This window comes from Gracilinanus agilis, chromosome 3, assembly GCF_016433145.1.
Source record: "Gracilinanus agilis isolate LMUSP501 chromosome 3, AgileGrace, whole genome shotgun sequence".
NCBI classification, from domain to species: domain Eukaryota; kingdom Metazoa; phylum Chordata; class Mammalia; order Didelphimorphia; family Didelphidae; genus Gracilinanus; species Gracilinanus agilis.
Genome location: NC_058132.1, coordinates 66,994,932 through 67,016,037, shown reverse-complemented (window position 1 = coordinate 67,016,037; position 21,106 = coordinate 66,994,932). Strand labels below are relative to the sequence as shown.

Below are 21,106 nucleotides of genomic sequence, written 5' to 3'. Positions count from 1 at the left end.
TTATTAAGTTATTACTAAACTCTGAGGATACAAAGAAAGGGAAAACTAGTTCCTGCCCTCAAGAAGCTTGCAGTCTAATGGGGGAGACAACATGAAAGATACATAAAAGATTGTATAGGATTAATTCGAGGTAATCTCAAAGGGTAGACTAATCACTGAGGGCTGGGGAAGGGAAGGACCCCAGGAAAGACTTAACAGGAGCAGAGAAAAGGGAGCACATTCTAGGCATGGGGGACAGTCAGGGTAAAGGCAGAGTAGGGAGATAAATGTTCCTGCTCAGGAATAGCAAAGAATCTTGTTAGAAAGAATGAATCAGAAGCCCAGAGGCTGTTGAGTGGAGTTTGGAATGGGAAGTGAAGTTTTTCAGGCTCCGGAGGGAAGGATGGTGTTCTAGATAACAAGGTAAGGCAGGAGCAGGGATATGGTGGGAGAAGGGCTGGACAGAACGTTCCCTGCAGTTCAGCTATAGATGTGAGGGGAACAGGACTCGCACCTTAAGAATGAATACCGCTAGAGGGATGCTTTATCAGAGGTCGGAGGCCAGTGACATTTACGTAGCGATTTAGGGTTTTAAAAACTCTTTACAGTGATAATTTCAACATTATCCCCACTTTACAGATGAGGAAACTGAGGTTCATACATCTGAAGTGACTTGCCCAGAGTAACACAGCAAAATATGCGAATGAACTGGAACTCAAACGCGAGTCATATAAAGCCCAGTACGACAAAACCGTGAGAAACCTCCAAGCCTTGAAAACGACAAATGCCCAGGTTCAAAACTTGCCAAGCATGCCACAGGAAGCCTTGCAATGACGCCACTCATCCGCGCCCTGAGAAAGAACTACAATTCCCAGAAGCTCCGAGGAATCGCGCTCCCTGACCAAAGCCAATCACCAAACCGCGTGGGGTGATGTAAGGGGGCGGGACCTATTGGTATATAAAGGATTTCCCGTGGCCCAGCCGTCCTTTCTCCATGCGCTTCGGTTACGTGGTTCTTGCTGCCTTTCGTTCCCCTAACCCCACCAGCGAAACTTTCCGGTGTGATGGTTCCACGAGGGCTCCCCCAGGTGCTGAAAGAAGAATGCTTGACCCGGAGAACGGCCTGCCTGGTTTCGGAGAGCCAAGGCCTCGCATACCTATGCAGGGGCAACGCACGCAGGGCATGCGCGATGGGGGAACGCACATGCACGTGACCTAGTGGGGCTACCTTCGAGCTCGGAGGGGTGAGTGAATGAACCTGTGCTCTGGGGCCAGGCGAGGGTTAGAGCGAGCCGCCACGCCCCGAGGCCGAGTCAGACCTGCACGTGGGCGGCGTGTTAAGGGCCTCGAGGTAGAGTTGGAAAAGCCCTGCATGAGAGTCGGGAACCACATTTAAATCCTGCCCGCGTGACTCGGTCAGGGTAACAACCCCCTGAGCACCTTAGTTTCCAAATCAGTAAAATGAAACAATTGAAATGGATAGTTTCGCCCATTCTAACAGTCCTTTGAAGAAAGAGGAGGGAGCATTTTTTTTTTTTTAAAAAGGGATTCATTTGGCTTAGAACTGGTCGCCTAACATCGGGTCTGGTGACTCAGCTGTAAAAGGGTTCCGCGCCCCCAAGCGAGAAGATACACTTAGATCCTCATTCCAACAGCCACGTGGTTCCTCGTCTTGAAAATCAGGGTTCAGTATTGAGTTCTCAGGACTTTCAGCACTGCTTTAACATCTTGATTGGAGAAGGGAGCGGTCTGAGGGGCTGCCTTGGAGCCAGGTAGCACCCCAGTAACTTAGTCCCCATTGTCAGGCCCTTGAAGGTCTCTTAAGGAATAATGGGGCCTTGAGAGGGAGGAGGCCAGCTGGGGGAGCTGTTGATTATTGGAGGGGAGTCAGCCTCTGCCCTGCCGTGCTGGACCGTGGCCATGAGGCTCTCCCAGGCCCTTATCGAAGCTGCACCAGTTCTTCCAATAGCTGTTGCAGTCAAAAAGGAGCCCAGAGTGACAGTTTTCTCGACGGTCGCTGTTCTATTTAATTCTGTAATAGAACCGCAACATTGTGGGAAAAGACATGCTGCCAGTTACTTAAACTTCTCTGTTAACATGGGGTTGGGGGCAGAGCAGTGGTTTGGGGAGGCAGCTGCAGCCCAGATAAAGTGAGGGGTTGGAAGGTATAAAGCATTTTGTGTGTATTGTCTCTTGAAGGTCATAGCAATGAACTATGAACTACCTACTACAGGCATATTAGCCCCATTTTCCAGACTGAGGCTCCCAGATAGAGGTCAAATGATGACCTCCTTGGAAACACAGCCTTGTTGCCATTCTATCCCTATTGCTCCAGCCTCATAGCATAGGGGCTGGCAGTGTTGGATCTGTTTTCACACTTGGAAATGTGTATTTTCTCTTCCCCTACCAGGAACATTTGGTGACTTGAACATGAGCTGAAGAGGGGATGTGAGTGACCTGTGTGTAGCAGGTGAGTGGCTAAGTCCCAGCTGGCATCATACCAGAGTCTAATTACAGCTGCCATTAAGATTTCCTACATGTGCATGGGTTTCTGGTACCTGATCACCCACAAACATTTGAGAAGGCAATAGATACCCTGAGGATATCCCTTGTCCGCCTCCCCCCACTGTTGGGGAAATTTTTTAGTCCATTTACAGTCCAGCTTGTTTGCTTTGGTGGGATGGCTCACCCAGCAAATGTGCCAGACAGACACTGGTGTGCACAAATAAAGAAAAAACCACCCACCCACCCCCATGAACTCCAGAGAGTGAAAGGACCAGCATGGCTTCAAGGGCTGTGGCTTGAAGTAGCTACAGGATCTCCAACTACATGCGAGAACATGCTGGAAAGACTTTGACAGCTCTGGTCACCACGTATCTGAAGCTGCCACTCAACTTTCCTATATTCATAAACAGCTCTATGTAAAAGGTTGCCATTTTGTGTAGGAGAACTCCCTACTAGTCAGATGGCCATTATTCCTCCTAGGGGATGGAGGCATTTGAAGCTCATTGCCACAGCTTTGGTTCTCTGCCCAGCCACACATGTCTGTCTGGGATTGAGGATTCCAGGACCAGAACTGGTGCCACTTAGATTTGGGTTTTGAATAGTCCTATTAACTCATTTTTTTTGCCTTAGTGCCCAGGAGGCCAGAGTACTGTCAGCCAAGGAGATCTGCAGCCCTTTTGTTGGACCTGGTGGGTTTGATCAGGTGAGTCCCAAGTCATGGGGGAGTCAGCTGTACCCTACTGTGGTCCTAATATACGATCCCATAGTTTAGGCCTCAAACCTGGTTCCATGTTTGTGCTTAACCCTAAAAAGGGTTTGAGGGGGCTCCACCCAGAAGTGGAGCCATTGGCAGGCACTGCTGGGCTTGGGGAAAGAGGAAGGACTGCCCATTGCCTCCTGGGGCAGAGGAGGGCAACTTGGGTGGGTGATTGGGTTTACTAACTTGATTGGTCAGTGATGAATCTCTTATCTGGTGGACATGCTTTGGATGACACTTGCGGATATGGGGCTGAGACCAGTCATAAGCAGTCAAGCATTAGCCCGGACCTTGCTTAAGAGTTTGCTGATTTGTGCTTTTCTCCCCACAGAATCTACTCTGCTTGGAGACTGCGAAGGCAGCAGAAGAGCAGAAAGCCCAGGATGTGGGGCTGAGGAACTTGCCCCAGAACAGCCAGGAAGTGGTCCTAGGAAGGTCACCTTTGAGCAGAGGACCTCCCATCTCCAGCCACTGAGCCACTCTGTAAACCCACAGGAGAGGGAGTGGGGAAGAAAGGACAAAATATTAGGTGCTATTAGAGTCAATACTAAGTATTGGCATACTTGTTAACAGTTTGGTGGTGCCAGTTAGGGAAGTGGGAGAAGAAGAAGACAGTGGTCACAGGGTGGTTGAGGCCTGCGTGTATCTGAAAAGCCAGTGGTGGGAGTAGAAGGTAGCCATCTTAAGCAGTGTTCAGTAGTGCTACTCTTATCAATAAGAAAATGACCCATTCTGAAGGGGAGGGGTTGCTTTTAAAGGAAAAGTTCTAAAAATATTTTCTAAAGGAATACAGAGAGAAAGCTGCTAGTTACCATAGCTTTTGCAGGCAATTTGGATATATAGTTTATACTTTTTTTCTTTATAATGATACCAGACTGTTTTGGTTTTTTTTAACCTCTATGATCATGGGGCAGCTGGGTAGCTCAGTGGATTGAGAGCCAGGCCTAGAGACAGGAGGTCCTAGGTTTAAATCTGTCCTCAGATACTTCCCAGCTATGTGACCCTGGGCAAGTCACTTGGCCCTCTTGCCCACCCTTACCACTCCCACTTATGAGCCAATACACAGAAGTTAAGGGCACACCAAACAAATAAATAAAATGGTTGAAAATAAGAATGGACAGGGTTGTTTCTTGCATTCCTGAGATGATTGGGGTGTTTTGTTTTTTCATGATCCAGTTGAACTATGCATTTAAGAAATCTCAGGAAAAAAGCTAAGAAGAATGATGCTGGTAGTGAAAGAATTGAACAATTAAAGCAGGGGGTTAAACAACTAGCTAAGGAAAGGGATATCAAAGCAAATAACACATAGAGGATGCAAAATCAGACAAAGATAGGAGGGGAAGAAAGATGAAGCTGAAAGGGCAATCCCAATTCTGCCATTGAGAGATCACAAGTCATCTCCAAGGTGATCAGGCCATCCTACATACTAAGACTCAAACCATTTTCAGCGGGGGACCTGGAAAGCCTAAACAAAGAATTCCTTCCTAGTAGGAACCTATACCTTGCTTAAGAGTAATTTGTTTTGTAACATCCTACCTTCAAGGACACATTCTTTTGGAACTTTTCCAAGAGGGAAAATAATCAGTTTATTGAGGAGACTAGAAACAATCCAAGTTTGACATCTTGCCCAGAGGGACAGACTTGGAATTATTTAATAAACAGAATTTAACTTATCTGAGAAGGGCCAGGGAAGGTCTAAGGCAATGAAAATCTTTTCAAAGAGCTGATTCCTTGGGGCAACTTTTTAAGATTTTGGAGCAAGAGAATGGGTTACATCCCATCAAAATTTCTCAATAGGGTTATCTAAATCGCAGAAGATGTGCTTGGCTTTGTGGACTGAAAAGTGGGGGAAGAGAGTGGTCACAAATCACCGTATCTGAAAAGCCAGAAGTGGGAGTAGAAGGTAGCTATCGAGAGTTGGTGCTACTCTGCCCAGCAACCAGCAAGTTCCAAGGCAAGAGTGTTATGGGCTAGGCAATGGGGGGCTGGGGTTGTGACTTAACCCAGTCACAGCTAAGGAAGTATCCGAGGCCACATTTGAACCCAGGACCACCTAGTCCTGAATCAATCCACTGAGATACCTAGATGTCCTCTCCCCACTTTTTGATAAGAAATTTGAGACTGAATCAAATCACATTGGATTTTGAATATGGGGAGGGCATTGCCTGAAAGATCATGACTTGTGAATTCATACTGTTGGTTCCTGGGAAAGTGCTGGAATAAAAAAAATGCAATGTCTTGAGTGTTTCCCCTGTGAAAGCTGGTACTAAGTGTTTCAGTGGAGCCAACAAGCAAAGTTAGCCATACTTTGTGGGGGGAAGTCTGGTGTAATGTGGAATTTGAATGGAGGTGGTTAGATCCCTGTCATTACCCCAATTCTGGGTTCTTTAGTAGGAACTACTTTTAGTGTTAATTGAGCCACAGTCCCATAAGGAGTCCTGTTGGGGAGCCCCTCCCAAATGAGGATGTGCTTCATGAACAAAGAACATTGTCAGGTATTCCAAAATGGAAGAGATCTTAATCCGTGAGTTTTTGTTCTACCAGCAAAGCCTAGGACCAGCCACTAGAAGGGTGTGAGACTCCCTCAGGTCTAATGCCATCCCTCTGATCTCAGTTGGAATATGTCTGCTATTTGAGCAAATATTTTAATTAAAATTTTATAAATTACATTTCAAAAAGGTTAAAAGTTCCCAATGTCCCTCTGGGTGGGTCTCTTCTTCCATAGTCCATGTTGAGGTGCCAAGCTGGGTTCCCAGCCAGGCTACATGACAGGGGGGATCTCTGAGGAGACAGTGTCCAAAGGCTGCCAATGACAATTCATTAAAGCATCATAGAGCTCCTCACTCTGTTCCATGAACTCCTTGTTGGCTTCATTCACATCCAGCTGGGGCGTAGGGTCTGGGGAGGGATGAAGAATGTCAGGACCTGACAGTGGATACATGATGTCTACCCAGAAGAGTGACCCTTGGTGCTCCCCCTCTGCCGCTAAGGGCAGACCCATCACTTCCTTAACTGGTAGTCAGGAGAGGGAATGGGGAGGAAAGGAAAAAATATTAGGTGCTATTTGGTTCTAGGTACTGTGCTAAGTGCTTTACAAATACTTCCTCTGATCCTTGAGTACCCTATTGTGATCCCCATTCTACAGTTGAGGAAACTGAGGCAGTCAGGGTTAAGTTTAGCCTTCCCCAAGGTCACGCAGCTAGGAAGTGACAGGTTGAATTTGAATTTAGGATTCCTGATTCCGGGCCCAGTGCTCTTGTCCACTGTACCACCCAGCTGCCAGGGTTGGGGCACCCATATTTAATGACAAGCAATGAGATCAGATGAGGAACATCAAAATAATGTGCAACTTAAAAACAAAACATCAGTACACATTGAGGCTTGCCTGAAAGGTAAGTAGGAATGAAAGGACATATAGGGGTGGGAGGACTGAAAAAGGGCCAGGATACTCCAGAGACAAACCACTGATCTAGACCTAGGACTTCACTGGCAGAGAGCATCCCCAAGGGAGGAAACACCTCCCTTTTTTTTTTTTTGCACCTTTACAGCATGGAGAGGTGAAGGCAGGTCTTGAACCCAGCTTTGCCCTTATTGCCACACTCATCTACTGAAATTTATTAAGGATATTCAGGCACTGGTACCAGTATTCAATGTTTCTAACAGGACATTCAGCTTTGATAAAAAGTAACAAAATATTTCAGAGTAGCCAGGTGGTACAGTAGAGTGCTGGGCTTAGTCAGGAAGACCCAAGTTCAAATTTGGCCTTAGACACTAGCTGAGTGACCCTGGGCAAGTTCCTTAACCCTGCTTGCCTCAATTTCCCCATCTGTGGAAAGCTGGAAAAGGAAATGGCAAACCACTCCAGTATCTGCTGAGAAAAGCCGAAATGGGGTCACAAAAGAGTCACACAACTGAAATGGCTGAACAACACAGAAGGGATAGCAGAGTCTAGGGATGAGAACGGGGACCAGGGAGCCAGGAAACCTGGGTTCAAATTCTGACTCAGCTAGAGTTTTTACTTGGCTTCAGAGAACAGCAAAGTGGGACGATGGAATTGAGGCATTAGAGGAGGCAGCACCCCTGGGGCCTCAGGCAGGGAAGGACAAGCATCTCAGAAAGGGAAGGAAGCACCTTACCTTCTAACGCATCATCACCAACTTCTTCATATGTCTGCCAAGGGAGAGGGGAGAGGCATGTAAGCGCCCAAGGAAAGCCACCACCAGAGGGCGATTCTCTAGCACGGGCAGGGCGCTTTGGCCTTTGGCCCCCATCCCCAACACTATTTCTTTTGAACAAACTCAAGTAGCAAATGAAAAGGAAATAAAAAGAAGCACTTACTACAGAGGGTATCGCCTAGGAGTCCTATGTGGTGACCAGGAGGAGAATAAGGATCCTTTTTGCCTCCCCACCTAGTCCCCTGCCCCGTCCCGTGGCCATGTGCTCCACCAAGGGGAAGCCCAGCCGCGTTCTCTGCCCCTTGGCCAGGCCCAGTCCAGCCCGTCCCGCTCCCCTCTGCTCCTCTCCTAAGCAGGCTTTTGGCTGAGGCGGCGGCGGTACCTGCATGGTGCTCTGGGTGTAGCCATACTGCGGATAGCTGTAGCTGTAGCTGCCGGTGTTCTGGTCGTAGCCCCACTGCGCGTAGTAGTTTTGGTACTGCTGATAATACTGGTTGAGGCTGTAGCTATACATCTGGCTGTATTCCATTGGTTTCACCCTGTTCCTTAGGGCAGAGCAAAGGACAAAGGAAAGCTGACAAGCGCCCACCCACACAGCCTGGCCTTTCTGAGGATCCTAGCCCAGGGAACCCCAGATTGAGAACTGGAAGGCCTGTCCAAGGTCATCTAGGCCAGCCCTTCCACTCTGCAGATGAAGGACCTGAAACCTTGAAAGGCGAGAAGACTTGCCCAAGATCGGAGTGGGCAAGGGATAGATCCAGGGTAACTTTGCTCGTCCTCTCCCTTCAGATGCCTCAGGTTGCTCCTCTAGCTCCAGGAGTCAATGCCTGCCAACAGCCCTTCCCTTGCCAGCCTGGAAGACTATTGCTCAGTCAAGACAGAAACAAAATGGGGGCAGCTAGGTGGCTCAGTAGATAGAATGCCAGACCTGGAGTCAGGAGGATCTGGGTTCAAATCTGGCCTGAAACCCTTCCTAGCTGTGTGACCCTGGCCACATCACTTAACCCCCAAGCCAAGCCCTAACCCATTCTGCCTTAGAACCAGAGAATGAAAGAAATGCCCAGGGAGGAAGGCAGTTCTCCCCTCACCCCAGCCTCCTGAAGCTGGGGGAGATGCAGGAGGCAAAGATCCAGGAGAGAAGGGCAGAGTCCCTCGAGGGGATGACAGGCCAACCAGGGACCCCTCTCCTTGAAAATCCCAGGCCTAAGCACTCACCACCACATCTAAGCGGGGTTTGGAAGAGTTTTGTGCTTCTAGTATTCTAGTAGTGAGCAGAGGAAAGCACTCCCCTAGGAGCAGTGAGGTGGGAAGGGGAAACCCTGGGAGCCTGTTGGTAAGGTGTGTGCTGTAGTGGAAGCAGGGCCCGAGGTCAAATCTCAGCTCTGCCTCTTACTGCTGGGGAAATTTCTTCCTCTTTCTGGGCCTGTTTCCTCATTTTCAAAGGAAGAGGTTCTCAATGACTCCTGAAGGCCCTTCCAGCTCTCTATCTATGGGCCTTTCCACACTGATAGATCACCAGAGGAATGGAAGAACCTGGGGACAGGAACATTCTAGATCCTCCCATCCCACTCCCACCACTTACGCCTTGGGAATGGCCACACTCAGGCGCATTGGCTTTGAGCCCAGTCCCACTGCCCCTTGGCACTCGGTCAGGGCCCGCTTCTGTTCCAGCTCATCAGTGAACTTCACGAAGCCATAACCCCTGGAGAAAGAAGCATCGGCTCAGTCACAGGTGGCCATGTGCAACTACGCCTCAGGGAAACGGGCAGGAGGGTCAAAGACCACAGAGTATTCTTAAGGCGGCATCTGGGGGAACTCAGAAACTTGTTTCAGTTTCCTATCCTGGCCCTTACTAGCCAGTCTTCTTGGACCGTGATCTGGCATTTCTTTCACCATTTCAATATTATACTTCTCTGTATTCCCACAAGGTCTCCACAGGATGAGGTACTCAGATTCTCGCTGAATAAATGAATGAGGAGTGAAGGAGACCAGATACTCTTCTAGAAATGTTCCCTCTGGCCACCAAATTAATGTAATCCTGAGCCTGAGCCTTTGGGAATCTCTTAACACAATGGAACAAACTGTTGTGCCCCCAAATGAAAATGTCCTTGGGGAAACTAGGGTTCAAGCTGGGTCTATATGTCTGCATGATAGTCCTGAGTGTAGCCAGACATTAAAGCCTGGTGGGCCTCTGTGGCCACAGGCTACAAGAAGACTCTCAGTTGGCCCCTTCAGAACATGGAATGTCATCAAAAACAGAGGACCCCAAGGGTGTGTGGGAAGAATGGCTAGAAGGGCGAAGGCCTGGCTTTTCATGATTTTTTTCAGAATTCAAACATAAGCCCTGATGCCTTAGGGCGAATCCCTTCTTGTCTCCTCCTTGCCTGTGAAGCCAGGGCCCCAGAAGCCCCACTGTGGTAGTGACCAGTCAGGAAGGGTGTTTCACAGGCCCAAAATGAGCCATGTGAACAGGACCAACCCTCTCTCTCCACACTTTCTACTCACATAAGCTTTCAAATTCACTTAGGAATAATCCCTCTAACAGAACCGGGGTCCAGAGTCACCTTCAGATAACAGAAAGGGAAAACTGAGGCCCAGAATCAATAAAGGAGAGGTTCAGGGAAAGGTGATTCAGCATCACAGGATGATGGATGGGGAAGGAAATTTAATAGGCTGAGTTTCTTCATTTTAAAGATAAGAAAACTGACATTTAGAGGGAAGATAGGATTTGTCCAGGTGCTTCTTGCCCTTCTATGTCCATGTCCAATGGGTGCTCCACACCTTGGTCCAAAGGCCCTGGATTTTGAACCTTCTCAGCCACTTGAGGAAGGTGTGGAACCCTGAATGGGCAGCCCCTGAATTTTCCCCATGTGTAGAAGCAGATACATTTTTGTCCCTCCCTGATAATGCTACAGTGAAAATAAACAGGAAGTTGGTATGAAACTTTTAGCTCCTAAGAAGAGAAGTGATAACACTGATGTTCAATTCTACACATGGGAACCAGTTTGATTCTCCTGCTACCTGAGCATTCTCTGGGATTGGCCTCATGGTCTGCCAAGAGCCCTGGCCTGGGAGCCAAGAAACCAGGATTCTAGTCCTATGACTCATGATGTGACCCTGAGGAAGGAAGTCACTTTCCCTTTTCCTCCTAAAATGAAGGGCTTAGATTAGACAACCTCAAAGGCCTCTCCAGCCGTGATATTCTGTGTTCTGATTATTAAATTCAGCCAAGCAAGTAGGAGGTTCTATCTCCAGAGGCCCTTTGTATCCCCCCTTGGGTTCTCAGAGTCATACTTCTCTCTTCCTTGGATCAGTTAGCCCATAGGCCGAAAGTCCTCACTGCACGTCCCTGCATCTGTGGACAGTCGTCCTGTTGGTTAGCTTTCCTCAAAATCCTAAGAGCTGTTTTGAAGAAGGAAGCCTGGGGGGGGTGAGGGCCTTACTTAGAGATTCCTGCCTGGTCCAGGACCACCTTGCCTCCTCGACACGAGGGATAGACTTTGACAAAGAATTCATAAAGCATGCCATCGTCCACATCCGGGCTGAGGTCCCTTACGAAGAGCGAGTACTCGGGGCTGAGGGAGAGAGAGAACATGACTGAGAGACGGCAGCCAGAAGTGCCAAGAAGAGCCCTGCCTCCCTCACTCCTGGGCATGCTTTGTCCCAGGCCTGGAGGGAAGCCTCCATCTTCTGAGAACTGCCCTGGTCTCTGAGGAGAGCCCTCCTCTACTGCTAGGAAGCCCAGTGACAGCAGCCCCCTGCTTCCTGGTGTGAGTCTGGCTCACCCCGGGCCCTCCAGCAGAGACGCAGGAGAGGAGGCTCCGTGTAAGTGTGCTGACGGATAACTTTGCAGGGCTCTAAAGAGGAAGAACGAGGCCATCCTGAGTCCAAGAGCTTTGGCCTCCCCTTCAGTTTACAAAGAGATATTCATCCCCTCCCTCAGCCACCCCTGGCCAAGACAAAACTAGGCATACTTTGTGTGTGTGCACAGCATGTGTGTGTGTGTGTGTGTGTGTGTGACACACACAAGAAAGAGAAGATGGAAGCTCATGGCAGAAAGCACGATGGGGATGGGCATGGTCCCAGCTGGACGGTGCGGCTGAGCCACCACTCAAGGCTCTGGGGTCCTAATGCCGCAGCCACAGGCTGGGCCCCAGCACCTGGCTCTGATGGCCCCTGGCTGTAAGAACAGGGAGCAGCCTTGGGCTCCCCTGGACTCACCTGTTGTCTGGCTGTTTCCCATAAGTGGCGTAGTTCAGTTTAAAACGTTTGGCCTGAAACAATAGGGGAGGGTCAGGAAAGGGTCACTCTAGGGTCAAACAACATTCAGAAGAGGCATGAAATAACCATGGATGTACTCACTGGTGTGCCAACTTGGTACAGCGTGGGGTGGTGCAGTGGAAAGAACCCTGGACTGGGAGTCAGGAGACCTGGGTTCAAGTTCCAGCTCCACCACTTACAAGCTAGGTGACCTTAGGCAAGTCAGTAAACCTCTCTGAGCCTCAGTTTCATCATCTGTAAAATGGGAATAATAACACTTGCACTCCCTACCCTACAGGATTGCTGTGAGGAACAAATGAGGTCATGGAGGGAAAGCCCTTCCTTAGCTCCTACAACAAGACAAGTTCTCATCACTATCATCACTCAAGGTTAACAGTTGCAAACTGAAGGTGGGCTGGAGGGTGTTGGAGCAGACAGAAATTCTGGACTGCAGGGTCTTGGGTTCAAATCCCTCCTCCAACACTTACTGTGTGGCCCCAGACAAGTCAGTTAACCTCTCTGATCCACAAGCAGCTCTTTCCAACTTATCTACTCACTGGTGGAGCGAGCAGCCATGCCTGCATGGGGGAAAAGGGCCCTCACACTCCAGGCACTCTAGAAGCCTCCACCATGGGTCACAGCTACCCTGTGACCTAGAGTCTCACTCAGGCTCCCGTGACAAACTCATGGTCCTTACTGGTGTGGCTCCAGGGAGGGGTTTTCCATTTATTTTATGCAAACACTTCTCAGCTGTGGCCAGATCGGCAAATTCCACAAAGCAGTAGCCAGCAGGGATCCTGGAGAGAAAGGAAGGCAAGGGCAGGGTTAGGGCAAGAAGCGTTATTTCCTAACCTAGTGACCTAGGGAAGGAGGCCCTAATCGGAGGGAAGGAGCACCAGGGCCCAGGAAAGTGGCTGGACTGAGGTGGTCAGAAGACTAAGGTTAAATCCCAGTGTGTGACTGAGTGACCTGAAGCCTCTGGGTTTCAGTTTCTTCACCTATAAAATGAGAAGACCGGCTATGGTGATCTTCAAGGCCCTTTTGTTCTCAATCTATACTTCTGTGGAAGAAAACTGCCTGGTCTATTGGAGTGTCCAGTTTTACCCATTGGATCTCCGCTCTTACAGAATTTGAGAGGTGTAGGGAATTCCCAGTTTGGGAACTGCTTCTACCCAAGGTGATCTTTAACAGGTCAACAGCTTTAGAGTGTCTGAGGGTGTGCTGGGTGCACTGGGAGGGGAAGTGACTTGCCCAGAGTCACATAGCCAGGTGGTGTCCAAAGTGGGACTTGTCTCAGGTCTTCCTGACATGTGGCTAGAGTGATCTGTAGACAGGAAAGGGACAGGAATTAGACCTGTGATTATAATGATTTTAGATGAGGAAACTCCTTCCACCAAATACAGATCAACACCTTTTAGGGAACTGCATAGAGTAATGAGACATGAAGAGATTTGCTCAAAAGTCAGTGAATATGGAGAGTGGGATTTGAGCCGTGCATTCCAGGTCTCCCTTCATTCTACCACACTGTCTCTCACCTAAGGATAGCGAATATTAACTTTATGGTTGGGGGTAGTGCAAGGGACAGGATGGCAAAACACAATCACATTCCTCTACAACATCCTCAGTAGGTGGCCATCCGGCCTCTGCTCAACTACTCCAAACAACGGAGAACTCTCTTCTACCCAAGGCATCCATAACCTCTACATCCTAACTGAATCAATAATCTCGGGTGAGATCGTTTCATAGCAGCAGAGGAGCAGAGTCAGGAAGACCCTCAAAGCTCATCTCATCTATCCAGTATCCAGTTACTACTCTGCCCCACACAAAACCTGGCCAGGTCAACCATCTAGCCTATGCCAAATGCTTCTGGTGAGGAGGAACTCACTATTTCCCAAGCCAGTCTATTCCATATTGGGATTGCTCTATGTATTAGGGTGTTGTGTCATGTTGAGCTGAAATCTGTTTCTCTGTGACCTCCCAAAATTATTCTTTGTTCTGTGCTCGGGGGCCAAGCAGAACAAGGCTCATCCCTCTTTCCTATCACCAGCCTTTAAATGCATGAAGGCAGTTATCAATGTCCCCCCATAGTCTCATGTGGTGCTGTCCCTAGTTCCTATTCATCATAGCCATCCTTCCTAGCCTAACACCAGCTGGTCAATGTACCTTCCTAAAATGAGGCCTTCTACCTGCTAAGATCTCCCTAATAATAACCAAATCAAAGTTACCAGCCATTGAGGAAAGAACTTACCATGTGACAAGCACTACTGGGAAAACTGTAAAGTAGTGTGGCAGAAACTAGGTCTAGACCAATGGTTCCCAAACTTTTTTGTCCTACAGCTCTCTTTCCAGAAAAAATATTACTTAGCGCCCCCTGTCACATACTATCACCACCCCCTTACAGTTATTCACCACCCCCAAATGCACCTGTGGCCATCATTGCCCTTCTGGATCGCTGCAGCACCCACCAGGGGACAGTGGTGCCCACTTTGGGAATCACTGGTCTAGACCAACATCCCCCACCATATACCAAGAAAGGCTCCAAACAGATACATGGATTAGACATACATGGTAACATCACAGACAAATTAAAAGAGCAAGGAAATTACCTGTCAGATCCATGAAAGGAAAAGGTCATGAGTAAAACAAGAGATAGAGAGGTTCATAGGAAGCAAAATGGACAATTTTGATTTGATGCAATTAAAATCACTGCATAAGCAAAACAGATGTAACTAATATTAGAAACAGGAAATTGGGGGAAAAATTTGTAGAAAGTTTCTCTGAAAGAACTGTGGGAGTAGAAGAAAAACATATGATTGATCATGTGGTTCAATGGGAATATAATTGGGGTTTTGGCTTTAAAAGATCACTCTATTACAAATACAAATAATATGGAAAGAGGTTTTGAACAACAATACATGTATAACCCAGTGGAATTGCTTGTCTGCTCCAGGAGTTGGGAGGGAAAAGAGGTGGAAAGATCATGAATCATGTAACTATGGAAAAATATTCTAAATAAAAAACTAAATTGAATTAAATTTAAAAATTAAAAAAAGAGAAAGTTTCTCTGATAAAGGGTCTCATTTCTAAGATATATGTCAAATTGAGTCAAATTTGTAAGAAAAATAGCCATTCTGCAATTGATAACTAGTCATAGGAATGAAAAGGCAGTTTTTAGAAGAAAAATCCAGGTTATCAAAAGCCATATGAAAAAATGTTCCAAATCACTAATAGGTAAAGAAATGTAAATTAAAGCAACTCCAAGGTATTACCCCATACCCATTAGACTGACAAAACTGATACAAATGGGAAACAACAAATGCTGGATGAACTATATGGGAAAACAAGTACATTTGTGTACTTTTGGTGGAGCTATGAACTATCCTGGAGAGCAATTTGGAAGTAGGCCCTAAATTAGCTATTAAACTGTACATACTGACCTGGCAAGACCATGACTATATCCCAAAGAAATCAAAGAAGAAGGAACCAGATAAACAAAAATATTTATAGCTGCTCTTTTAGTGGTGGCAAAGAATTAAAAATTAAAGGAATGCCCATCAATTGAAGAATGGCCAAATAAGTTGTAGTTATGGCTGTGATGGATATGATTGTGCTGTAAGAAATGATGGAGGGGATTTAAAGAGATATGGTGAACTACAGAGGTGAGAGGAGACATTTTCAGCCACAGTCATGATGATTTATTTTGTTTATCCCTATTCAATTGTTACAAAGGAGAATTCTTCTGGGAAGAGAGTGATTGGGAAGAGTTACTGATAGAAGAAGAGAAGAGAGCATCAATAAACCACTTCAAAGAATTCTAATGATAACAAAAGAAGCTTGGAAAATACAGTACCCAGTGAGCCGGTTTCGGATGATTTTAACACTCAGAACGGTCTCTCCCATGGTGGCAAAGGCTCTGGAGATGAAGTTTTCATCCATGTAGGGCTCCAGCTGCAAAAAAACAGCACTGTTGATGGACCCAACAGAAGTACCCTCATACCCCAGCAGCTAGAGAGAGGCCATTACTGCCTTACTCAAGACTACGATGGGCTAAATCAAGGATAGCAGATATAGCTTCTCTGAACATTCCTCATTTGAATCATTGAAATAAATAATACCTGGAAAAAACACACACACACAACATACACATACACACGTATGCACACACATATTATAAACCCCTTACCTCCTGTCCTAGAATCAATACTAAGTATTGGTTCCAAGAGAGAAGAGTGGTAAGGGCTAGGCAGTTAGGGTTAAATGATTTGCCCAGGGTCACACAGCTAGGAAGTATCTGAGGCTACATTTGAACCCAGGACCTATCTCCAGGTCTAGCTCTATCCATTGAGCCACCTAGCTAATGTAGCAAATAATATTTTTATTAAAAATTTTTTTTTTCAAACCCTTACCTTCCATCTTAGAATCAGTACTAGGCAATGGGGGTTAAGTGACTTGCCCAGGGTCATACATCTAGGAAGAGTCTGAATCCAGATTTGAACCTAGTCTGTCTCTAGGCCTGGCTCTCAATCCTTTGAGTCACCTAGCTGCCCCCCTCCCCAAAATAATATTTTTAAAGAAAAAAAAATCAGCAAAACTCATCCATATATGCAAAAAAAATCTAAAAATATATTCAATGTTTGTAAACTACCCATCTCTGCAAAGGGAGAAAATCTCATCTATTCTTTGGAGCCATGTTTGTTCTTTGTAATTTTATAATATGAAAAAAAATTTTAGTGGCAGCTCTTTTTACTTACACTGCTGTCATTTCATATGTAGTTTTCCTGGCTCAGTACTCAGCACAATGCCTGGCATACAGTAGGTACTTAATAAATTCATTGCCTGATTGATTACACATCAGTTCTTGGTAAATCTTATATTCATCACATTCCTCATTTCTTTACTGCTTTACATTTCCCTATTATAAGCATACTGGAGAACCACAATTAGCTTTAGCCATTCTTTAATCCACCAACGTCTACTATGTTTCCAATTCTCTGCTAACACACACTCACAAAAAGTGCTATTAAAAATATCTGCATGTTTGTGAGGACTTTCTTCGTTCATCAATAAACTTTTGGGGGTATAAAACTTGAAGCGGAATCTCCCCGTCTACGGGTATAGTCATTTGAGTCTCTTTTGTTTACATTTTCAATTTCAATTCCTTTTCCAAATTGCAAATACTAAGGAACTCCCCATTCTGGCGAGGAAGAAGATATGTAAACAATGTGTAAAAACCACGTGATATAAACAACGGAAAGGGAAGGCAATCTCAGAAGGAAGGTACCCGCAGAGAGCAGAGAGGTAGCAAGGACAGGGAAGGATGGTTTCTTGCAAAAGGTGGAATTACACTGTGTTGAATAAAGCTAAGGAAGGTAAGGCTCGAGAGTGAGGAGGGAAAGCATTTGAGCAAGCCTGGGGGGTTGGTCAGCTAGTAGCGAAGGTCTGGAGTATGGAGAAGGTGCGTCCTGCTTGGGGAACTGCCAACAGGTAAGTCAGTGTCCACTGGACATTATGGAAGATGGTCAAATGTAAGAAGCCAGGAAAGGGTAGGGTTATGAGCGCTTTAAATATCAAACAAAGCCCAAGAGTCCTTTTCTTCAGTTTTGCTGAGGATAATGACCCTCCCCCACTCAATCCTCCCCTGTTTTGGAAGTCCCTAGAATAAGGACTGCCTTATTTCTTCTCTTTGTGCCTGCCACCGCTTGGCGCAGTGCCTGGCATACAGTGGGTGCTTAATAAATGCTCTGTCTGGTATACAATAAAAGTTTAATAAATGCGATCGCTCGCGCTCTCCCTCTGGATTGGATATATTGTGTCAGAATGCCATTCCCGCCTCCTTGGCGGTCACCGGGGCCCCAAAGTTATCCCAAATAATCCTAAAGTCTGTGGGGGTTGGGGGCAGTTCGAGTAGCAGCTACTCAAAGCCCTTTATACCCACTCCCACAAGAGCCCGTCTGACAGAGGCAGAAGCTGAGGCTGGAAGAAGTTAAGTGACTCTAAAGAAAGAGTCAGGATCAGGATTCGAACTCTGGTCTTTCCCATCCCCCAGGGAAGCACTCAGCCGAAGCCTCCGGCGATGGAGGGGATACTGATTCTTAATTTACCTTCCCCCCACCTCCAGCGCTCAGCCCGCCCTCCCGCGGCTCCACCCGCGCACCCTCCGCCCGGCCCGTGCGTGCTCACTTACGTCCCCCATCCACAGGGAGGCCGCCATGCCCGCGCGACCCCGCGTGGCCCAGGGCTCGGGGAGGCCGAGACGCCGCCCGCACTCGCACTGACCCGGCCTGCGCCACTGAGCATGCGCCGCTGTCAGAGCGCATGCTCAGCTCGCTTCCCGGGGCAAGGAGGAGGGCCGGGGCGTAATCTGCACAGAGTAGGCGGAGCAGGATGATTCAAGAAACTGACCTTTAGGGGCGGGTCCAGGCTTCCATTTCCTGGTGGGAGAGCCCGGGAAGTGTTAACGAGGATGCGCGTTGGGAAGCCGGAGCCTGGCTTGGATACACCGGTGGGAGGGGCCATCATGGGTGTGGGGCGGGGCTTGACTTGAGTGGGTGGGAGGAAGATGGTTGCCAGTGGGGTAAGGACTAGGCTGGTAATTCTAGGAATAATTAATGATTGATTGATTAACTGATTTGAATTCTTTTTAATTTTTGATTTAAAACATCAAATAACACGGGCCTTTCCACATATGTAGTAGAACAGAAAAAGAGGCTACTGTGTATTGGCTCCAAGGCAGAAGAGCGGTATAAGCTAGACAATGGGGACGTGAAGTGACTTGCCCAGGGTCATACATCTAGGAAGACTGACGCCAGATTCAATCTACTGAATAGCTGCCCCTTCCTTTAAAAAATTTTTTTCAACGTCCCTCCTTTTGGAGGCAGGGAGATAGTGGCTACTTCATCAGTTGGGGGAGGGGGAAGTTGGATATTTATTTATAATGTATCTATTTTGGGGGCAGCTAGGTGGCTCATTGGATTGAGAGCCAGGCCCAGAGATGGGAGGTCCTGGGTTCAAATTGGCCTCATACTTCCTACTCTGTGACCCTGGGCAAGTCACTCTACCCCCATTGGCTAGAGGCTAGACAATGGGAAGGGCTAGACTCTAGCCCTTACTGCTCTTCTGCCAAGTCGGAAGGTAAGAGTTTAAAAAAAAAAATGTATCTAGTTCACCCCTGTGTCTTCCTCTTTGCCTTGTCTTACTCCAGGCCCCTCACTGTATGTGATGATTGAGGCAGTCACTTGCCTCCAAATTCACTCCAGGCCTTCTATACTCTCGAGACCATCCCAGGTGGCTGACTCTACTATCAGTCCTCATTTCTTTGACACTCACTTTTGTACGGTCATTTCCTCTCCAAACTGAACTTTGGACTTTTATCATATCCCAGAAACTTCATCATGGAAGCTCAGTCTAGCCCTGAAATTCACCTATCAATGTTGTTTTCTGCCATTAGAATGCAAGCTTCTTGAGGGCAAGAACTTGTTTCTTCTTGTAGTGTCTGTATTCTCAGTGCTTAGCAAGGTATCAGATACAGAAAGTTTTTTTAAATCCTTATCTTCTGTCTTAGAACTGATACAAGTATTGGTTCCATAGCAGAAGAGCGGTAAGGGCTAGGCAGTTGGGGTTCAGTGATTTGCCCTGGATCACACAGCTAGGAAATATCTTGGGTCACATTTGAACCCTGGACCTCTCAACTTCAGGCCTAGCTTTCTATCCCACTGAGTCACCTAGTTGTTCCTCTGTTCATTCTTTTCTGTTGGATCTTCAAAAAGTGTCAATGCCCATGAAAAAGATTGTTCTTCTCTTTATTACCTTTTAACAGAGTGATCTCATCACCTTCCATTTGTCCAGTTATTCTCTCTATACAGATGATTCCCAGATGTGTGTATCCACCCTCTCCTCACTCTTCTGAGAGTTCCAATCCCACATCACCAATTGCCTTTTGGAATCTCAAACTGGATATGCATCATAGTGTGTGAGGTAAAGAACAAACACAAACGCCCCACATCAGTAAACAAAACCCTGGAGTCACAAAGGGAGAGTGTCAAAGACAGAAGTTTATTCCTTTTCATGAAAAGGGGCACTCCCACCTTCAGGGGTACAGAAGTGCAATACAAGAATTATAGAGGCTTCTAATGCAAGCCTCCTCCCCCTTCTCTGGGGCCAGAATTTACAATCTAGGCCCGGATTTCTAAATAGGGGAAGGCTCCCTCCAACACTTTCCCAAGAGATAAGAAAGCAACTCTGCTGGCTTGGTGACTTGAATTGTCCCTGAATAATAAGTCTTTCATCTTCTATCACTTTCCACATTTCTAGACCTTTCCCCAAATCTTCTAGGTAAATCATCAGGAAAAAGTCTTGGAATCCTAAAACAGACTAGTCTCATACATTGCATTCTCCACTGGGGACCAGGAGCCCCAGAGATGACCCACTCCGACGAGGGGAAGGACGAAGATACGTCTTGTGATGCCACAGCCGAGCCCAGTGGGCCGGAACCTGCATAGGGTGGGTCTGCTAGATAAGGGCATGGATCTGTTTTGATGGTCGGGAGCCCCCCTTGTTGGATTATTTGATCCATCCTCTTCCCTATCCCATCTTCAGGACGGATGTCACCAATGTCTGTCTGTAGCTACCACCACCTTAGGAGCGATGGCCGTTCATCCCAAAACGAGTGCCAGTGCTCGTGGCATCTCAGGAATCCAAGCCGAGCAGGGACGGTTAGAGCATGGATGGGATACGGGAAACTGCAGTGAAGGATCCCTTTTACAGGTGATAATAACACGCAAGGAGCCTGGTGCAAAATGAGGAAAGAACCGGCAGGGACACACACACGAGCCAGGGCTGGCGTCCCTAGGGTGGTGCAGCGCCGAACAGGAACGTGAATCTAAAATGAGTCCATTCCGTCCCCCTCCTCCTGTCACACAGCTCACAGCAAGATGATCAAAATCAAATCAAAATCAGCCGGACCACAAATCCTAAAATTCTCAAACCAGTTGGTCCATATAGAAATAGTCCAGATTTCTTTACAGTTACTTTCAGGAGCTGGTCAGGGATGGTCCCAGTGGCCGGGAGGCGGGCGGCGCTCCTGGTCCGGCCCATTCAGCAGTTCTCCTGGCTCTATCAGTGGTCCGCAGGACTTGGAAGGGCTTCTCCCGGTCTGGAGTTAATTAACCATCTTTCCAGGTTCAGATCAGGACTGGCTAAAACTTAAGTAATGGAAATCCTAGAGGTGGGTCCTGGGCAACCCGTGCCTTTTTCTTCAGAGAGGAAAGTCAGTGCAAGGCAGCAGACATAATTTCTCAAGAATTTATCTCTGTTGAGGGGTGGGGGGGCAGCTGGGTAGCTCAGTGGATTGAGAGCCAGGCCTAGAGACAGGAGGTCCTAGGTTCAAATCTGACCTTAGACACTTCCTAGCTGTGTGACCCTGGGCAAGTCA

At 47.3% G+C, this 21,106-nt stretch overlaps 1 protein-coding gene, 1 long non-coding RNA gene and 3 other non-coding genes across 6 annotated transcripts; 4 read left to right on the top strand and 1 right to left on the bottom strand.

Annotated features, from left to right (window-relative positions):
- The first annotated feature begins 989 nt into the window (after positions 1-989).
- On the top strand, positions 990-4,160 carry LOC123243200. The gene is made up of 4 exons (XR_006505848.1): positions 990-1,223; positions 2,390-2,449; positions 3,115-3,187; positions 3,573-4,160. It is a non-coding gene; the product is annotated as an uncharacterized LOC123243200 (long non-coding RNA).
- On the top strand, positions 1,911-2,048 carry LOC123243462. The gene has a single exon (XR_006505985.1). It is a non-coding gene; the product is annotated as a small nucleolar RNA SNORA16B/SNORA16A family (small nucleolar RNA).
- Positions 2,757-2,886, top strand: LOC123243478. The gene has a single exon (XR_006506000.1). It is a non-coding gene; the product is annotated as a small nucleolar RNA SNORA44 (small nucleolar RNA).
- Positions 3,431-3,505, top strand: LOC123243502. Its single transcript, XR_006506023.1, has one exon. It is a non-coding gene; the product is annotated as a small nucleolar RNA SNORD99 (small nucleolar RNA).
- Positions 4,161-4,296: 136 nt separating the features above from the next.
- LOC123243199 (tRNA selenocysteine 1 associated protein 1) lies at positions 4,297-18,339 on the bottom strand. 2 transcript variants are annotated; one of them, XM_044671393.1, is made up of 9 exons: positions 18,079-18,339; positions 15,527-15,624; positions 12,374-12,473; positions 11,638-11,690; positions 10,860-10,991; positions 8,999-9,118; positions 7,799-7,961; positions 7,378-7,411; positions 4,297-6,139 (listed from the first exon to the last, which is right to left on the bottom strand). In XM_044671393.1, exons 1-9 carry the CDS (start codon positions 18,193-18,195, stop codon positions 6,003-6,005), a joined length of 954 nt encoding a protein of 317 aa, XP_044527328.1. In that variant the 5' UTR covers positions 18,196-18,339; the 3' UTR covers positions 4,297-6,002. The 2 variants fall into 2 exon arrangements, with proteins under 2 accessions (XP_044527328.1, XP_044527329.1); XM_044671394.1 differs by lacking the exon at positions 18,079-18,339 and adding an exon at positions 17,861-17,940.
- Between the last annotated feature and the right edge of the window lie 2,767 nt (positions 18,340-21,106).

What these genes read in the sequence shown, in the direction of transcription:
- LOC123243199 (XM_044671393.1), bottom strand. Translation starts at nt 18,195, where the DNA reads ATGATGGCCCCTCCCACCGGTGTATCCAAGCCAGGCTCCGGCTTCCCA. An exon ending in ATCCGAAACCGGCTCACTGG is followed by an intron (nt 12,474 to 15,526) that starts GTACTGTATTTT and finishes CTTTCTCTCCAG; the next exon opens with GATCCCTGCTGGCTACTGCT. An exon ending in TGGTGATGATGCGTTAGAAG is followed by an intron (nt 6,140 to 7,377) that starts GTAAGGTGCTTC and finishes ATCCCTCCCCAG; the next exon opens with ACCCTACGCCCCAGCTGGAT.